Genomic DNA, 18,277 nt, shown 5'->3' on the forward strand with positions numbered 1-18,277 from the left:
AAAAAAAAAAAAAAAAACTATTAGGTTCTATATGTAGGAAGTCAGACAGATTTTATATGGATTTTAATTAAGATTCAAACTGCAGTCACCATAATGTTGCATTCTTTCTTTAGTATATGTTTGTTTGTTTAGTGTTGTCAAATAAATGTGACTTGTTAAAAAACATTTAACATTTTTTTCTAACGATAACAATTGAAGTGTCTTTTAAATCTTGTGTTCATCATGTTTATCACTTACTAGACTTAGGAATGTGTTCTACAGGATACTGATTCTCCATGGATAAACACAATGTCATTCTGTGTTCAAAATGTCTTAAAATCATTTGCTGAAAGCAGATCAAGGTTTCAGTTTGAATTATGTATCTTCAAGGGGAGATTTTCAATTTGTCCTGTTCTCTGCTTTCCTTAGACAGAGCTCTTTTTCTGAATAAACCACCCAGGTCTGATGTTTATTGAAACACACAGTAAAATGCACTTTCAAAAAATTGTATAAAATCATTGCAAAAGAAAGTAGAACTTTTAGATGACTTCTGTCTGACTCACATAATAGCTTAAGTAACTGCCTGGATCAAAATTGTAAAAGCTGTGAATTCAGTCCATAGCTCATTGCATTTTCCCAGATGACAGCCCTGCCTCTGCAGAGGTTTGAATGTGCAAAGCAGTTTTGACTGCCCCAACCCAGTGTTCCTGCCTCTCCCTACCTCATGTCTTGTCTTGCTTGCATGTGTCTACATTTTGCAATTACTATACCAACTGCTCTAGTTAGAAGATTTTGAGCTGAAAGAAATGAAAAGCTTTTAAACAGAAAGGGGTAACCTAATTAAATAGCATTATGTAGGGCCGTTAAAATAGGAAATATAAGCAGAAAGGTTTGTGAAATTTTAAAGCCTGTGACTTCATAAGGTCATTTGCATATTGACCAAAATTTATCTCACTTCAAGACACGCAGATGTGATAAAAGTCAATCCAGTTCACTGTAGTGCTGGAATTAAACACCTGGAATTTGCAGAAGTGCCAGAGGTCAAAGGTAATACCTAGTAAAACTATTCTCATTCCAGAAGCAGTTTGCAGTTTTAAGGGTCTCCAGGGAGCCTGCATTTTGGACTAAATGGATGTAAATGTGAGGGAGTTCCCACAGTATACTTCTAGCTGACTCAGTTACTACAGGGGCATAGAACTCAAGGAAGTACAGGGATTGTGTGTGTGTGTGTGGGGGGGGGGGGGTTGTTGTTGGTGGCGGTGGTGGTTTGTTTTGTTTTGTTTTGTTTTGTTTTGTTTGTATTACAAAGAATTTATAACAAAATCATCCAGTTTAAGAGATTTGCAAGGTGACTGTTGGCAGTGTGCAGGTCTGTATTTACATGGTTCCTCCCTGTTGCTTCAGCCACTTAATATATTGGTTTGTTCACCAACCAGGAAGTTCCAGCAAGCTCAACTGTCCAGAATTTTAATGGCTCTTTTATTAGGTAATGATTGATTGACTCATTAGCTACAAGATTGAACTGGTCTCCACCATTTACACATTTCTTAGAATTGCTACCTGTTTTTCAGTCGTGTGCTGTTAGATGTATGTCTGTGGAAGCACATTCAAGTATATGACATCCGTTCCCATTCTAAAATACAGTGCTTCCTACCTCCTCCTTTGCTGTCCATTCTCACTTCTGATAATTTCTTGGAGCACCTTTTCCTTCTACACCTCATTGCCCTCAAAATGAGTTCCTAACATGGCTGAGAGAGGCCCAGAGACTCCGACGCAGAGAGCCATAGGAGTCAGCCAAAGTTGGTCTTTGGCAGTCACTGCACTGTCTGCATCTGCACATCCTAGATTCTTAACATTTGGAAGGTAGATATCCAGATAAGCAGCATTTTAATCTCAATAAGTGGTTTGTTGAGCAAACAATGTCATTTTGTACATATGAAACATAATGAGTTAGCCTGGGGGAAAAAGATTGGGGATAAAATACTAATATTTACATCATGAAAAAAACTGTCTTGGAGCACCTGAAGGGTTTTTGTTGTATGATTTATTTAATGTCACTGTTATATTAAATTTAGGCATTGTAAATGGGTGTGTATTTGAATAAAGACTATGTCACCTTGTAATGTTATCAAAATGGTTTAGTATCTAAGAAAATTAAAATTTACTGGAATTACAGACTAAGGACAAGAAACAATTGTTCCAAATGTGATTACTAAATGCCATACATTTAATAAAAATCACATAAATAAAAGGTAACAAAGCACGTGAAATCCCTATAACTCCTATCACATGCTTAAGTATGAAGATTCTCTTTATGCAGAAGTTCTACTTTTTTATTATTTCAGTTTGTGTTTGATCAAATCTTTGCCCATTTCTTTGTTGATTTCTCTCTCTTTTTTAAAGTACGTTGTTAAGTAAAATGGAATTACATTACTTTCCCTCTCCCATTCCTCCTTTCACCCCCTCCCATGCTGCCTCTCTTTCTTTGGTTATTTTTGTTACATACATATACGTGTATATAAGTGTATGCACATATCATAACTACAACTATCTGAGTAAGTTCTTTTGTGTGTGTGAGTATATGATTTCATGCCTGGCCACTCTGCGTTGGACAATCAGCATGGGCATTCATCTCTGGGAGACACTAATTCTCTCCTCTCCTAGCACTCAATGGTTGCCTCCAATTCTTTGTTTAGAAGTGTGACCCCCGAAAGTTTTCCACCATTCACATTAACATGTCTACTGATCTTGCCATTGCTCTTGCCTTCTTTATGTAGCCATTTCTTGGAGACACAAAGTTTCACCACAAACTTTCTGGAGTCCTGACCCTTACAGTCTTTTCACCCTCCCTTCTGTGATGTTCCCTGAGCCATAGATGCAGGAGCTATGTTGTAGATGTATCCATCAGGGCTGGGCTCCCCATGATTTGTTGATCTCTGCATTGTGTCCAGTTGTGGCTTCTGTGATGTTCTCCATCAGCTCTAAGGAAAGGCTTCTTTGATAATGTGTGGTAGGGACCCTTATCTTGGTTATACGCATACAGTATAGAAGGTAGTCAGGAATCATGGTGGCCTAGCAAAGTGATGGAGTTAAATTCCTTTCTATTGCCCTGGACTTTAGTGCCCCTGGGAAGCTGGCTAGAATTTCAGTACCAGGCATAATTTCCTTCCTGTTGAGTGGGCCTTAAATCCAGTTAGACAACTGTTGGTTATTACACATGTGTGAATGCCATGTGTACACCTTTGTTGAGTCTTCCCATGCTGGTCATTCTCATTGTTCAGGGGTATTGCAGCTGCTAGGACTGTTTGAGAGTGTGTGTGTGTGTGTGTGTGTGTGTGTGTGTGTGTGTGTGTGTATTTGTGTGTCTGTGTATCTTTAGATTATTCATATGTGTGTATATATATTTATATGTGTATAATTTTAGGTAAATATAAAATAGTATGATTCCTTGAAGCTTTACTAAACAACCTTGGTGTTATTTCTCCTTTATTTCTCCTTTTCCTTCTGTCCTGATTTTTCCCCTCCTCCCCAGTTAGTCTCCATCTTGTTTTTCAGTTTCCCACTTCATATCACCTGTATTGAATTATTCCCTTCTAATCTCACCCTGCCCTTGGCTATGGGACAAATTCAACACTGCATTTTTACTATGCCTCAACTTTCACTGCAACCTGAGATTCAGGTATGGAATTTTCCACTACAGCATCCTGGGACTCGGTTTTCAGACTATGGGAGATATTAGATTTGGGATTTAGAAATGTTCATCATATAAATATTCAGGAAGTCAGTGAAGCTGGTAAATATCAGAGTGCATGCTATAGGAGTTATTCAGGAACACCTAAGGAGGAAAGACAGCATCTTCATCAAATGATTCCAGGAAATGGAAGCTTTTAGTTTTATGAAGTTCTAGTTGTTAATTGTTGGGCTTAATTCTTGGGCAAGTGGAGTCCTGTTCAGAAAGTTCTTTCTTGCACCTTATCATAGGAAGGTCTCTGCCTGTTTTCTTTTTAGCAGTTTTAGCATTCCTGATTTCAAATTGAGGTCTTTGATCCACTTGGATATAATCTTTGTGCTAGATAATAGACACAGGCCAAATTTCATTCTTCTGACTATGGATATTCAGTTTCCCAGCATCATTTGTTGAAGATGCTGTCTTTCCTCCCTACAAGTTCCTAAATACTCCCTATAGCATGCACTCTGCTGTTTGCCAGCTTTACTGCCTTCCTATATATTTATATGATGAATGTCTCTAAATCTAATATCCAACATCCTCCAAAGTCTGAAACCTTCTCAGTCCCAGCATGATTCTGTAGTGGAAAATTCCATACCTAAATCCACAGGTTGCACTGAAAATTGAGGAACAAACAATAAAAATACAGTATAAGATTAATTCCAGACCTTCTTGAAAGGGTTTCATGTTCAGAGTTGGGTCTCATACCCCAGAAGTAGTATTGTATATACTACAAACATTATATACTCTGGAAAAATAGAAAGCTGAAATCTTAAGTACACCTTATCCCAAACATGCTATCTTTGGAATATTTCACCCATGCTAGAAACACTCTTAAGCAGAGATCCTGTTCTGTTTATCATTGCATCTCTAGCACCTTGGGATAAGCATACTAGGGTACCCAGCAAGTACTTGCAATAGGATAAAAGGGAGAGAAAACAAGGCTCACAAATATGTAAACTTTAAAGTTCTAAGCACCACCCACCACTGAAATTAGTCCTGAGAGTTTAACTGCATTTGTTCCAGTCCTCTGCCCTCTTCTTCCTTGGTGACCTTTTTACTGTAAGCTTAATCACCTGGTGTAGTGTTTTTGTTTTTGTTTTTGTTTTTAACTCTTTGGTGGCCCACTACCCAGCTCCTAAATAAATACACAGAGACTTATTCCTACTTACGAATGACCAACCTTAGCTTGGCTTGTTTTTAGGTAGCTTTTCTAACTTAAATTATATTGTTTTTCTTTAACTACATTTTGCGTCTGGGCTTTTTACCTTTCTTTATTCCTTATGTATTTCTTTTCTTCTTGCTCCATGGCTGGCTGGGTGGCTGGGTGGCTAGGTGGCTGAGTGGTTGTACCCTGTTGTCCTACTCTCCTTCTCCTTTTGTTGCTCGCCCTCTCTTTTCTAGATTTCTCCTATTTATTCTCTGTCCACCAGCCCCACCTATTTTTCTCTCCTGCCTAGCTATTGGCCATTCAACCCTTTATTAGACCAATCAGGGGTTTTAGACAGGCAAAGTAACACAGCTTCACAGAGTTAAACAAATGCAACACAAAAGAATGCAATACATCTTTGCATCATTAAACAAATATTCCATGGCATAAACAAACATAACATATCTTAAACTAATTTTCTACAACAAATTAGTTTTTATTATTTTATCAAGATTTGTGATGCAAAGCAAAATAAACAAATGACTCATATTTGAAACCTATGTCCATCCATTATCTGCTGTAAATAAGGTAAGGAAGTCTCTGTGGCTAGGGTTGAAAGCCCCAATAGATCTCAGATCCCAAGAAAGTAGTAAGAGTGCATGCAGTCTAAACCCCATGAAGTTGGCTAGTAACAAAGAAATGCAATATCCATATCTCAGGAGCTCTCTATTTTTAGTGAAGGAGTCTGAGAATTAACATTGATGTCAACTGTCTGGCATGTTTACCAACCTGCATGATATATTGACAAGCAAAGTTTTAAGTGGAAATCCACACACAAGATATTCTCCAGCGGGAAAGGAAAATACAAAATCTTAAAGTACTTTGAACGTATCCGTTATGTTATTGAATTACATACCAACACCTGAGTTTTACTGACAAAGATCTAGAATAGATTTGGAGTATCCACACTTTGTCTTAGATGTCTAGAGAATAATTTTTTAATTAAAAAGAAGTTATATTTTCAAGCATAGTATCTAGTTATGGTATTGGAGGTAGGGAAGAAGATTAAAGGGCCTTTCACATTTGTTGATATTCCATTAGACTGTTGATCCTGCAGTTAACTTTCCTTGGGCCTTCTAGTGGTGTGTCTAATGTAGAGTCCTTGGTACTGCAGTCTTCCACAAAAAAAAGAGGTAGGAATTGTTGTTCCCTTGCAGTGTGTGAAAGAAAGAGGAAATAGGCGACAGTAATAGATATAAGGCTTGGCAACTCTCCAGGCACACAATTTACAGAAGCTTGAAAAGCATCCAATGATTGACATCAGTATGATCCTTCAATAATTATATCTTCCCTCTATGTGAAAAACATACTTAGTGTTTGGACTCCATGTTTCTTTTCACTTTTTATAAGATAATTATGAAAATACCATAATGGATAATGCTTAACTGAAAATTTGTGCATGATTAATGTTATTTAAATGTTTAATGTATTTTAATCCTTTTAACAACTCACTGTTATTATTTCCTAGTGGATTTAATAAGGCTTGAATTATGCTAAATTGACAATTTCCTTCCACACATATCTTGCTTAGCAACATTCTATTATCTCAGATACCTTCACAAGCAAGGAGCCTTGTCACATGGGTTCCTGTTGTGGGCCTCCGTCCATACCATTGTCAGACAAGTACCTGTCATTTTATTTTTGTGTGGATTTTTGTACAAATTGCCTTCTTAAATAAAACTGCTAGTTTTGTTTTTACCTTATGTATTCAGCCTTTAGAAACAGATTAAGAAAAATAGATAATATTGGTTAATGTAAATATCATTTTAAAGTAAATCTCACAATGAAAAACAGATTTTTAATCTTTATTGCATACATTCCATTGACAAATACCATCATGTAAATACAACCTGGAATACATGAACTCTTTGCCACAGAGATGAGGTAAAAATACCAAAATCCCATATAACAATTTTAATACTATAAAAAATTTTCCCCTAAATTAGCCCACAAACAAACAAAATCCTCTTAGAAGTAATCTCTAGGATCCATGTTTTAGTCATGCAAGTGCACTGGTATAGAAAGGAGCTGCAATGAATTTTTACCCACTGTTTCTGTCCTTTGTAGTCTCCTTTCTAGGGCCTTTGATTAAAGGATGATGCCTGAGTCTATACCAATATTTCCTCACAGCTTGCAACTTAACAGTAGAAAATCTTTTTAAATTAACTACATTCTACTCTGACTAGAGCTTTATATGCCCTTGGTATAGGCCCAAAACACAGGGTATGGGGAGAGAGAAAGCCTATTGTGCAATCCCTGAAGGAGACACAGTGTGACTCAGTGTGGGCTTCACTTCATCAGACCATTGGTTATGTAGATGGGCGGATCCACTCTGAGCTTTTGCAGGGCTGCAAGTGTGATCGGGCACTGTCTTCACTGGGCTTTGGTTCTGTCTAGGAGTATGCTTTGGTGCCTCGGAAGCTACCAGGGGCTCAGCAAGTAGCTCAGAGAATGAACTTCTTCCCCAGGAATCTTTGTCTGAAGTCTACTTTGCTGTCTCCTAAATAAAATGGATAACTCACTAAAGGTCAGGGGCAACTTTCCCACTTAATTATCATGGTGACAACTGACCTTTTTCTTAAAGTGTTGTGTTGAATTCATTCTCTTAGGAGAAGACTAATTTTAGTTGTATCTTACTTTTTCTTCTGTCCAACAAAATCTGGCACATAGAATACCAAGCTAATGATATATGATATTCACTGAACATTGAATTTAACATTTAGATTATGCAGCCATGGTCTTTGACTTAATTCTCTTCTCTCTAACATGCTAATTCCCCCCACATCACCTGCTTTTGTGACAACACAAAAATGTAGGGTGTGTCTTGGCACTTTTTATGGAAGGCTGTTTGTGTCTCAGCAGGCCAGGCTGTACCACGGTGTCCCCATGGTGTACACCTGAATTATCACATTGTTAATGAGCTGGTGCATTTTCATGTTTTGCAGTTAAATATAAACTTCCAAACTACAAATTAAACCTCGAGTGTACAGTACCTTTATTTTTCTCTTTCCTTTCCTTTTATTTTGTTTTTACAGTTTCTGTTGCCAGAGATTCTGGCTTTCTTTTTGTCCCTTTGGCCATGTCTCTTTTCTGTACAAGATATAGCAGAAAACAGTAAATTTCAAGGCCAAGGAAACTGGGAAGCTTCACTACCTAATTAAACTCTGTAAAAGCAAGTTGTGAAAGATGGAAATGGACAAGGGGAACTCTAACCTACTGCAGACAGTACGCATATCCCTGAGTGTGGGATGGGCCTGGCTGCACAGTTCCCCAAAGAGTCTGATACTTTTTCTGTATGGCTGTCAGTTGTCCTGTGGCTTACCAGATGACATTGTTACTTCTAAGACTGTGTCCATATTCCCATGGGAGCAATGATGAAAGGGGGAAGACAAAAGTGTCTTCCAATATATTTAGTTTGCAATCACCTTTCCCAACAGCCTCATCACTTAACTTATATTGCCGCCTTTTACATCAGAATTCATGCAATGAATGCTAAAGAATAGAGAGAATAGAAACGTTTAATTGTCCCATTGATACATTGAGGAAATGTAGGGTTTTACTGATGAAGAAGTGGGGAAATCAAATATGGGGAAAACTATTTCTCCCTCTCAGCATTCCTTAGTTGTCTACTGTTCTTTGTGTAGGGTTAGGACCTCATAAGCTTTCCCCATCCAGTTAGTGTGTTTATTGGTATTGTCCATGTGCAACCTGTGCTTAGACGATCATGTTGGTGAAAATATATGGGTGTAGCCTCTAAAATTGCTATAAGAGACAATCTCACAATGAACTCCCTATTCCTTTGGCTCTTAGAATCATTCCACCTCTTATGCAATGATCCCTGAGCCTTACATGCAAGAGTTGTGCTGGAGATGTTATGAGTTGGTACTGAGATACAACTCTGTATTTTGAATTTAACCCATTTATACCCAACATTTATAGGTATTGACTGAGTACTGTCAAGTTGATGTTTTCTGGTTGTTTTATGTATCTTTTGCTCCCTTATTGCTACCCTTTTACATGATTCCATGTTTTTCTCTATAGATGTGTTTTGATTATATATATTTTTGTGTTTTTCTAATATCGTTTATATGTTTTATTTTGTAGTTAGAAGTTCTGTAGTAGACTAGGCTATTTAAGCTGATAATAATTTAGACCTCATAAACAATATTCAGTTACCACATTGCTGTGGATATTGCTCTGTGTAAATAAAGTTCTGATTGGCCAGTGGCCAGGCAGGAAGTATAGGCGGGACAAGAGAGAAGAGAATTCTGGGAAGTAGAAGGAGAGAGACACCGCCAGCCGCCGCCATGAAAAGCAACATGTAAAGACATTGGTAAGCCACAAGCCATGTGGCAAAGTATAGACTAACAGAAATGGGTTAATTTAAGATAGAAGAAGTAGATAACAAGAAGCCTGCCACAGCCATACAGTTTCTAAACAATGTAAGTTTCTGTGTGCTTTCTTGGTTGGGTCTGTGCGACTGTGAGACTGGCAGGTAAGAGAGATTTGTCCTAACTACACCACATTTTATGTTTTTGGTATCATATTTTGTATCTTTTTATTTTGTTCATCAAATAAATATTTTTAAGCTATCTTTTTAATCTTCATACTAAATGCATAATTGATTTATATGAAATGTTTAAGAAAGGAGAGTACTCTAAATTAAACTATATATAAAACTATATATATACATGTGTATAAGATATATGTATATATATACACACACATCCACTGTGTTTATTCTTTCATCTGTTTTTATGTTGCTAAATTACTGAGTAGCCTGATATTACTTCCTTCCATCATGTATTGTTTTTTTTTTTCTTTTTTTTTTTCTTGAATGTATCAATAAATTCTTTTTTGTTTCCTTTTTATTTATTATATTTGTGTTTTAATTTTATATATCAGCCATGGCTTCCCCTGTCCTCCCCCTCTCACCCCTCCCTCTACATTCCCCCCGGCCCCTCCCCTCCATTCCCATCTCCACCAGGGCCAAGACTCCCCAGGGGATTCAGTTCAACCTGGTGGATTCAGTACAGGTAGATCCAGTCCCCTCCTTCCAGGCTGAGCAAAGTGTCCCTGTGTAAGCCCAAGGTTCCAAACAGCGAGCTCATGCACTAAGGACAGGTCCCGGTCCCACAGCCTAGATGCCTCCCAAACAGTTCAAGCTATTCAATTGTCTCACTTAGGGTGTTTAGCCATTTGATCACCAGACTAGGTCAGATCAGGCTTTCTCTTGACCATTGCCAGTAGTCTACAGTGGATGTATCATTGTGGGTTTCTGGGGACCTCTCTAGCACTTTGCTTCTTCCTGTTCTCATGTGGTCTTCATTTATCATGGTCTGTTATTACTTGTTCTCCCTTTCTGTTCTTGATCCAGCTGGGATCTCCTGCTCCTCTAAGCTCTCTTTCCCTCGAACCTTGCCCTTCATTACTCCCACTGTCATCCAGGTTCTTCATGTATATCTCATCCATTTCTCTGTCATTGAGAGATCCCTGTGTCTTTCCTAGTGTCCCGTTTTCTAGGTGGCCTCCCTGGAGTTGTGTATCAGTCTAGTCATCTTTGTTTTACATCTAGTATCCTCCTATGAGTGAGTACATAACATGTTCGTCCTTCTGAGTCTGGGTAACCTCACTCAGGATGATTTTTTCTAGATCCATCCATTTGCCTGCAAACCTCATGATGTCATTGTTTTTCTCTGCTGAGTAGTACTCCATTGTGTATATGTACCATATTTTCTTTATCCATTCTTCAGTTGAAGGGCATCTAGGTTGTTTCCAGGTTCTGGCTATTACAAACAATGCTGATATGAACATAGCTGAGCAAATGCCCTGGTGGTGTGATTGAGCATTCCTTGGGTATATGCCCAAGAGTGCTATAGCTGGGTCTTGGGGGAGATGGATTCCCAATTTTCTAAGGAAGCGCCATATTGATTTCCAAAGTAGCTGTATAAGCTTGCATTCCCACCAGCAGTGGAGGAGAGTTCCCCTTGCACCACGTCCTCTCCAGCATAAGCTGTCTTCTGTGTTTTTGATCTTAGCCATTCTGACAAGTGTAAGGTGGTATCTCAGAGTGTTTTGATTTGCATTTCCTGGATAATTAGGGATATTGAGTGATTTCTTAAATGTCTTTCAGCCATTTGAGCTTCCTCTGTTGAGAATTCTGTTTAGTTCTATAGCCCATTTCTTAATTGGACTGTTGGGCATTTTGATGTCTAATTTCTTGAGTTCTTTATATATTCTGGATATCAGCCCTCTATCAGATATGGGGTTGGTGAAGATCTTTTCCCATTCTTTAGGCTGTTTGGGTTTTTTGAGACAGGGGTTTCTCTGTGTAGCTTTGTGCCTTTTCTGGAACTCACTTGGTAGACCAGGCTAGCCTTGAACTCACAGAAATCCACCTGGCTCCGCCTCCCAAGTGCTGGGATTAAAGGCATGCGCCACCACCGCCCGGCCCATGTATTGGTTTTTTAAAGAGAGGCTCAAGGGTGAATAATGCTCAGATTTGCTTGTCTGGGAATTCTTCATCTATTTCTCATTTCTGGACTTCTGTGCCATGTAAAGTGTGTTTCATGGGGGTGTTTTTCATCCTCTTCTGATGTTTGAATAAATTACACTCTATCTCATAGATTATGAACATTCTACTGCTAAATCTACCACTGAGTCAAGTGATAACCCCATATATATGATGTGTTTTTTCTTGATACTTTCATAATCTCTATCATCTTCTATTTTTTGTTTGTTTGTTTTTTTGTTTTGTTTTTTTGAGACAGGGTTTCTCTGTGTAGTTTTGCGCCTTTCCTGGAACTCACTTGGTAGCCCAGCCTTTCCTCAAACTCACAAAGATCCAGCTGCCTCTGCCTCCCAAGTGCTGGGATTAAACGTGTGCACCACCACTGCCAGTTCATCTTTTATTTTTGACCATTTGATTATAATATATAATGGTGCAGTCTTCACGTTGATACTGGCTAGCTTGTCCTTTTTATACCTGGGCATGTAAATTCATCTGTAGATTTGAGAAATGTTCATCTATTATTGATTTAAATATTCTTTCTGTCCATTATCTGTCTCTTTTTCCTTTCTTACTTGTAAAATTAGAACATCTGTTCTTCATTAGTTCCCTATAAATCATCTGTACTTTCTCAGTCATTTTCACTATTTTTTCCCTCTCCCTTCTTTATTATTTGGATAATAGATTTTTTTCTACTCTGATAAATACTGTTGACTTTTTATTTTATTAATTTATTGCCAACTAAAATTTTCTCTTTAAACTTATTTTAATATTTTTTAATAATTTCAATTTGTCTGTTAATTTTGATATCTTGATTTTATTGACTTCTCTATTTTCTTAAACATCTCTGACTTTTCCTAAATAAATGTTTAAAATTATTCATCAAACAGTTTATGTTTCTATCTTTGGTGTAGATTCTGGAGGATTATTGTGTCTGTGGTGATGTGCCTCTTGATTTTGTTAAATTATTGTTCATTTACATTGATGTCCATGTGTTCCATAGAGCAATTGTTTCTCTTACATTTTCCAAACTAATTTTGATGTGGTAAAACTTCACAGTCTTCTTCTCAGTGGAGCAGGCCATCAACAGGGGGACTGTAGCCATGTAGCCTTTGTACTCCACTGTCAGAGGTCAGTGAGTAAGAGGAAGTCAGTAGAATGCTACAGAGATCCTTAGCAGCCAAGGCTCTCAAAATCTGCTGTGGTAGTGAATTTGTTGAGTGTGGTAAACAGGTTTGGCCAGTCACTTTTTTTCCTTTCACCAGAGAGAGAAATTATGTCTGAGACAGTCCCTTTTGGCATCTGATTTGTCTTTTAGGACATTTTACAGTGCTTGCAGCATCAGTCAGATGTTGAGTCACCTACAGAGCAGGTGCCTGAATCACAAGGACATGCGGGTGGGCTGTCTTTGGGGTCTGGACAATAATTGACTACTTATTGGTAATAGCATGCAGTTGCATTGGTAATCTTATGCACCACAGGGGAACCTAAACATGCTTAGGGTTACAATAGCTAGGGCCCAGATCATAGGCACACTGAGACATGGAGGCTCTAGGGTCTTAAAAACCAATGCAAACTGATGCAGTATGGCAGTGACCCATTGTAAGCTGTAGAAATCTATGTTACAGCCACAGAACCCATGTTGAGAGTGAGGGCGCTCTCTAATGGCCTCAGCTTGGTAGTGCTGCATGCCTGCGTTTGGCAAAGGAGTAACAATAGTGACTGCTTCTTGAAGCCTGATGGGATTCAGCCACATCTAAGAGAGGCAGATGGGTCTCATTACATGACACTTTTTGAAGTGTTTATTTCCAGCAATCTGTATCTCTATAATTGGGTTTATCAGGCTACCTTTTTGAAGAGTAAATTCCTCTCACTGTGCAAGAAGGTTTATCTATTTATGTGTCATCACAGTGCATTGCACTGATAAATGTTTCCAACACATTCTTTCTCCCCTAACCCCAATTGTAATACTTTCTTTAATGAACTTCAGCGAAACTGTGTAAGAAAAGTCCCTAGTTAAGATCTGTAGACTTAGAGTTCTAATTAGTGTACTTCTGTGGCTCTTTTCTTGCCTGTAAAATGGTGATAAGCATTCAGCTTGCCTCCTAGGACTTCTGACTTACTTCTTAATTAATAAGGAAATAATGAAGCAAGCTTATGCTTCCACACTGATACCTCTGTTCTCTTAAGTTTGCCATCGCATTTCTTAGGCCCTTTTCCTTGCTTATATATAGTCATCCAGGCCAAATAATTCCTACAAGGCCATATCTGTACTTCTGTCCATTTATGTGATTCTGTACAGTTTTTCACTAATTTCTGACTTCTGTAGACTCAGACTCAGGATGAGAAGATATCTTGTTGCCTAATATCTTCATTCTACCATTTTGTACCTCCATACATGTCCCTAAAATCCTACTCACACACACACACATACACACACACACACAAAAAAAAATCATTCTGTGATTCTTGGCAAGAATGCCATGCACTGGAAATTGTAGACACAAGATTGAATTTAACACTTTACACTATTATGTTAAACTGTTTACTGAGCACTTGAGATGTTTACTTGTAAGTAAGTAATTCACATGCAAATAAGTAATGAAGAACAATATTCCTAATTCAAATGCTTGGGGCCAGAAGTATTTTGTAATTTAGATTTTAAACTTTTAGGATTTTGCATGCAGCTAATAAGATCATTTAGAAATGGGACACAGTTCTTACCATGAAATTCCTTTATTGGCTATGGACACTTTAAATATGCAGCCTGTAAATCATTTTACACAGTATATCCATGTACATCTACTGGTATTATACTATAACGTATGAGACTACATATGGAAATTTCCATTTATACTATCATGTTCTGATCCAAAACACTTTTGATTTTAAGACACTTGGATTAGAGTTTTGGGAATGATAATGTATAGAACAATGGTAGAAAAAGATTTCAAGCTTTATAAGCCATCAAGAAAAAAATCATTCTTTGGTTGATGGGCATCTAGGTTATTTCCAGTTTCTGGCTATTATGAATAATATTGCTGTGAACATAGTTGAGCAATTGTCCTTGTGGTATATATCTTTTGGGTATATGCCTAAGAGTGATATAGCTGGATCTTGAGGTAGATTGATTCCCAATTTTCTGAGAACCCTCCATATTAATTTCCAACCTGGCTGTACAAGTTTGCACACCCACTACAGTGGAGGAGTGTTCCCCTTGCTCCACATCTTCAACATAGGCTGTTGTTTGTGTTTTTTATCTTAGCCATTTTGACAGGTGTAGGAAGGTATCTCAGAGTCATTTTGATTTGTATTTCCTAAAGATGTTGAACAATTTTTTTAAGTGTATCTCGGCCATTTGATAATTCCTTTGTTGACAATTCTCTGTTTAGATCTGTATCTTCTTATTTCAATTGGATTATTTAGTTTTATGTTGTCTAGTTTCTTGAGTTCTTTATAAATTTTGGAAATCAGTCCTTTGTCAGATGTGGATTGGTGAAAATCTTTTCCCATTCTATGGGCTGCCGTTTTGTCCTATTGATGGTGTCTTTTGCCTTACAGAAGCTTCTCAGTTACATGAGATCACATTTATTAATTCTTGATATTAGTACCTGTGCTACTTGTGTTGTATTCAGGAAATAGTCTCCTGTGCCAGTGTGTTTAAGGCTCTTTCCCACTTTCTTTTCTGTCAAGTTCACTGTAACTGGATTTATGTTGAAATCCTTAGATAAGGATCTATGTCCCTAACACTTTGGCTGACTTCATGGACCTATTCCTTATACTGGGTTGCCTTGCCCAGCCTTAATACAAGGGGAGGACCTTAGTCCTACCTCAACTTGATAGACCATGCTTTGTTGACATGCATGGGAGGCCTGCCCCCTTCTGAACAGAAACAGAGAAGGAATGAATGGAGTAGACAGGAAGGAAGTGGAGGAAGGGATGGGAGAAGCAGAGGGAGGGAAAATTGCACTCAAGATGTTAAATAAATGAATAAATTTAATTAATAAAAAAGGAAAGGAATCATTTGCTGTGACTGTAAAGTTGTCTAAGTATTTGTTTGCTTTCTCCCACTCCACCGATCTAGTGGTCTCCCATTCCAACAACCAAGGAACAGGAAGACAGAAGGCATTAAACCAATGAGAAACTTTTCTTTTGTCTGACAGTATAATCCTATATAAATATTTTCTGATCTGATCCACCAAGTGTTTTATGGATTTTATCGTTTCTTTGTAGGTTCAAGGCAATTATGATGTGACACGCTATGAAAATATTTTCTCTCTGTTCTGGATTCTGGAGCAACTTCTTCAACAAGAAACGCAGGGAGATCCCACTTTACATATTGATCACAGCAGCCCAGAAATCCAGACATTTCTTCAGAAGCATGATGAAACCATCTTCCAACTTTCAGATGCGTTTCCTTTATTTACTTTTTACTTATGGAGATTGGGCATTCTCTTGAACTCAGAAGAGATGGAGACTGTTGAGAATGAGTCGTTTCCTTAGCAGTCTACCATATATCAGAAAATGGTGTGCTTAAATTTTTCAAAGATGTTTTTAAATGTGTAATTTAAACTGATTGACCAACCTAATTATTAACTAAATTTAGTGATAAGTCTTTCTCAGAGGAGAAGGTGAATCTCTGTTCTATATTACAATCAGGCAATTTCAGTTGACAATGCCCTCATATTCATGTATTGTGTCTTACTTCACTCAAAGTCTATCTCTGTTCTCTAAAGTGGACCAGCCATTGTCTATCTCATAATATGTAGTGAATTGTGAAAATTCCCATCTGATATAAATGTACAAATTGTAATGAAATACAGATTAAACTTCTGTCATTTAACACACTTAAATACAAGGTTTAAATGATAAAAATAAAAATGTATTCTGTAGTTGTATTCATGTCATTTGCCTCTTGAAGAATAGTTCTACAAAAGGAGGAAAGGCTTTGGGAACAGCCAATTTTTAATTTTACATAATCAACATATTTGTTAAGTATTTTTGAAGTATTAATTAGTTCTTTAAAATGTCTGTTTTTAAAACAAATTTTTTGTTGATTAAAAACATTATTGCCCCTATGATTGTTAAAATGTTTTAAAGTTGCATATTATTAAGTCATTAGGGATGCTTTTATAAATTTTAATATCCTCCAAGAAATATACTTTATACTTATTAAAAATACTGGGTTGAATTTTTCCATTACCCAATTTTCCTTACTTCATTTCAGTTATTAAAATTATAACAGACAAGCTTAATGAGCACACATTTTGTACTTTCCTATTGTGCAATTCAAAGAAAATATAATGTAATTTTCTTTCCTTTGTTAATTATGTGTGATTCTGTTTTATAAGTTAATTATCATTTCCAGATGTCATTAGTACTAAAAAAATAAAAATAAACTGTGCTATTTTCTTCCATAATGTATATAAAATTATATCATCTTCTAGTATTATTTTTGGAATTGTTTGTAAATCTGTTATAAAAAAAAAAAAAACCTCTCTGAGAAATGGCTGCATAAACAAGACCAGAAAATGGCAGTATCAATGGTCATATTAACATGGAAGGGAGAAAACTTTCTGGGGTCTCATCCCTAGATAAAGAACTGGAGGCAACTAATGACTGTTTGGAGAAAGAGAATTAGCCTGCCACAGTGATGAGCTCCTTTATTTGTTATCCAGTGCAAAGTGTTCATTCCTGAAACCACACACACACACACCACACACATGCACACACACACACACACACACGCACACGCACACACACACGCGCGCACGCACACACACACACTAAATGAACAGACGCAGCTCTATTTATATATTTTTGAATATGTATAAATGTATCCATATATGTATGTAATAATAATAAAGAAAATGAGGCTGTCAACATGAGGGGAGGATATGGGAGGAGTGGGTAGAAAGGTAACAGAGAGAACTGTTGGGGGAAAGGAAGTGAGGAGTGATTTGATTGTATTTCAACTTTTAAAATATATGCTTCAATTAATTACATTAAAAAATCCCCCTTCTTGGATTTTAAGTGATGATGACAGTGGTTTCTTGCCTCAAACCTTCAGGCAGGACAGTGACCAGTCCCTAGGATAACTATGATGTTCATTTGTGCTCAGTGAGCTCCAGAGCCAGGCCACTCTCCTGAGAGGACTGAGCATTTACTGTCCTTTCCTACTGTGGTCCATTACCAAGAAGAGTTGGCTATGACTGATGGGGTATTTGAATTTGCTACTTGATAAAGTCTAAGCATAGCAGACAATACTGGGCTCAGAATCTTATATGCTACTAAGCATAACTGGGTTACTTAAGTATTCTTTTATTTATTTCTGGAATATATGAAGTTTAGTTGAGATTTCCAATTGCTGGTATTCACTTAAGTGGCATAGATACAAATTCTACTCCACATGTGATTGTTTTGTAAGTCGGTATGACTAATATTTCCTGAAGATAAAATGTGTTAAGTCCTTAAGCATGCAAAGATCAAGATCAGATACCCATATATGGATTAGAGTTAACTCCCAAGATTTAGACATGGAAATAAATAATACATGAGCATAGCTTGGTCTGGCTTCAAAATCAAAGCATTATTTTTTACTCAGTCAGAGGAAAAACATCTATTTCAGGACTAGAATCCATAGTGTGATGCTATCGTCCAAGTATGATGTGTGGATATATATGTGGATGTGTGTATGTAGGTGTGCATTCATGAATGTGTGTGAATGTGGATGCCAAAGTTCCGTGAGTTTCGTTCCTTGGGAGCAGTCCTTTAGTTGTTTCTGGTTTGGTTTTGTTTCTTTGTATGGTTTGAGACAGGGCCTTTCATTGCCACCTAGAAATCTCAGATTAGG

At 37.3% G+C, this 18,277-nt stretch overlaps 1 protein-coding gene across 1 annotated transcript in view; it reads left to right on the forward strand.

Annotated features, from left to right (window-relative positions):
• Positions 1-16,491, forward strand: part of Mei4 (meiotic double-stranded break formation protein 4) — a 189,767-nt gene extending 173,276 nt beyond the window's left edge. Inside the window, exon 5 of the mRNA XM_036193876.1 lies at positions 15,658-16,491. Coding sequence (XP_036049769.1) covers positions 15,658-15,927 — 270 coding nt within the window. The 3' untranslated portion in view covers positions 15,928-16,491. The remainder of the gene's footprint in view (positions 1-15,657) is intronic.
• The last annotated feature ends 1,786 nt before the right edge of the window (positions 16,492-18,277 follow it).

Source organism: Onychomys torridus, chromosome 7 (genome assembly GCF_903995425.1).
Source record: "Onychomys torridus chromosome 7, mOncTor1.1, whole genome shotgun sequence".
Lineage (NCBI taxonomy): Eukaryota > Metazoa > Chordata > Mammalia > Rodentia > Cricetidae > Onychomys > Onychomys torridus.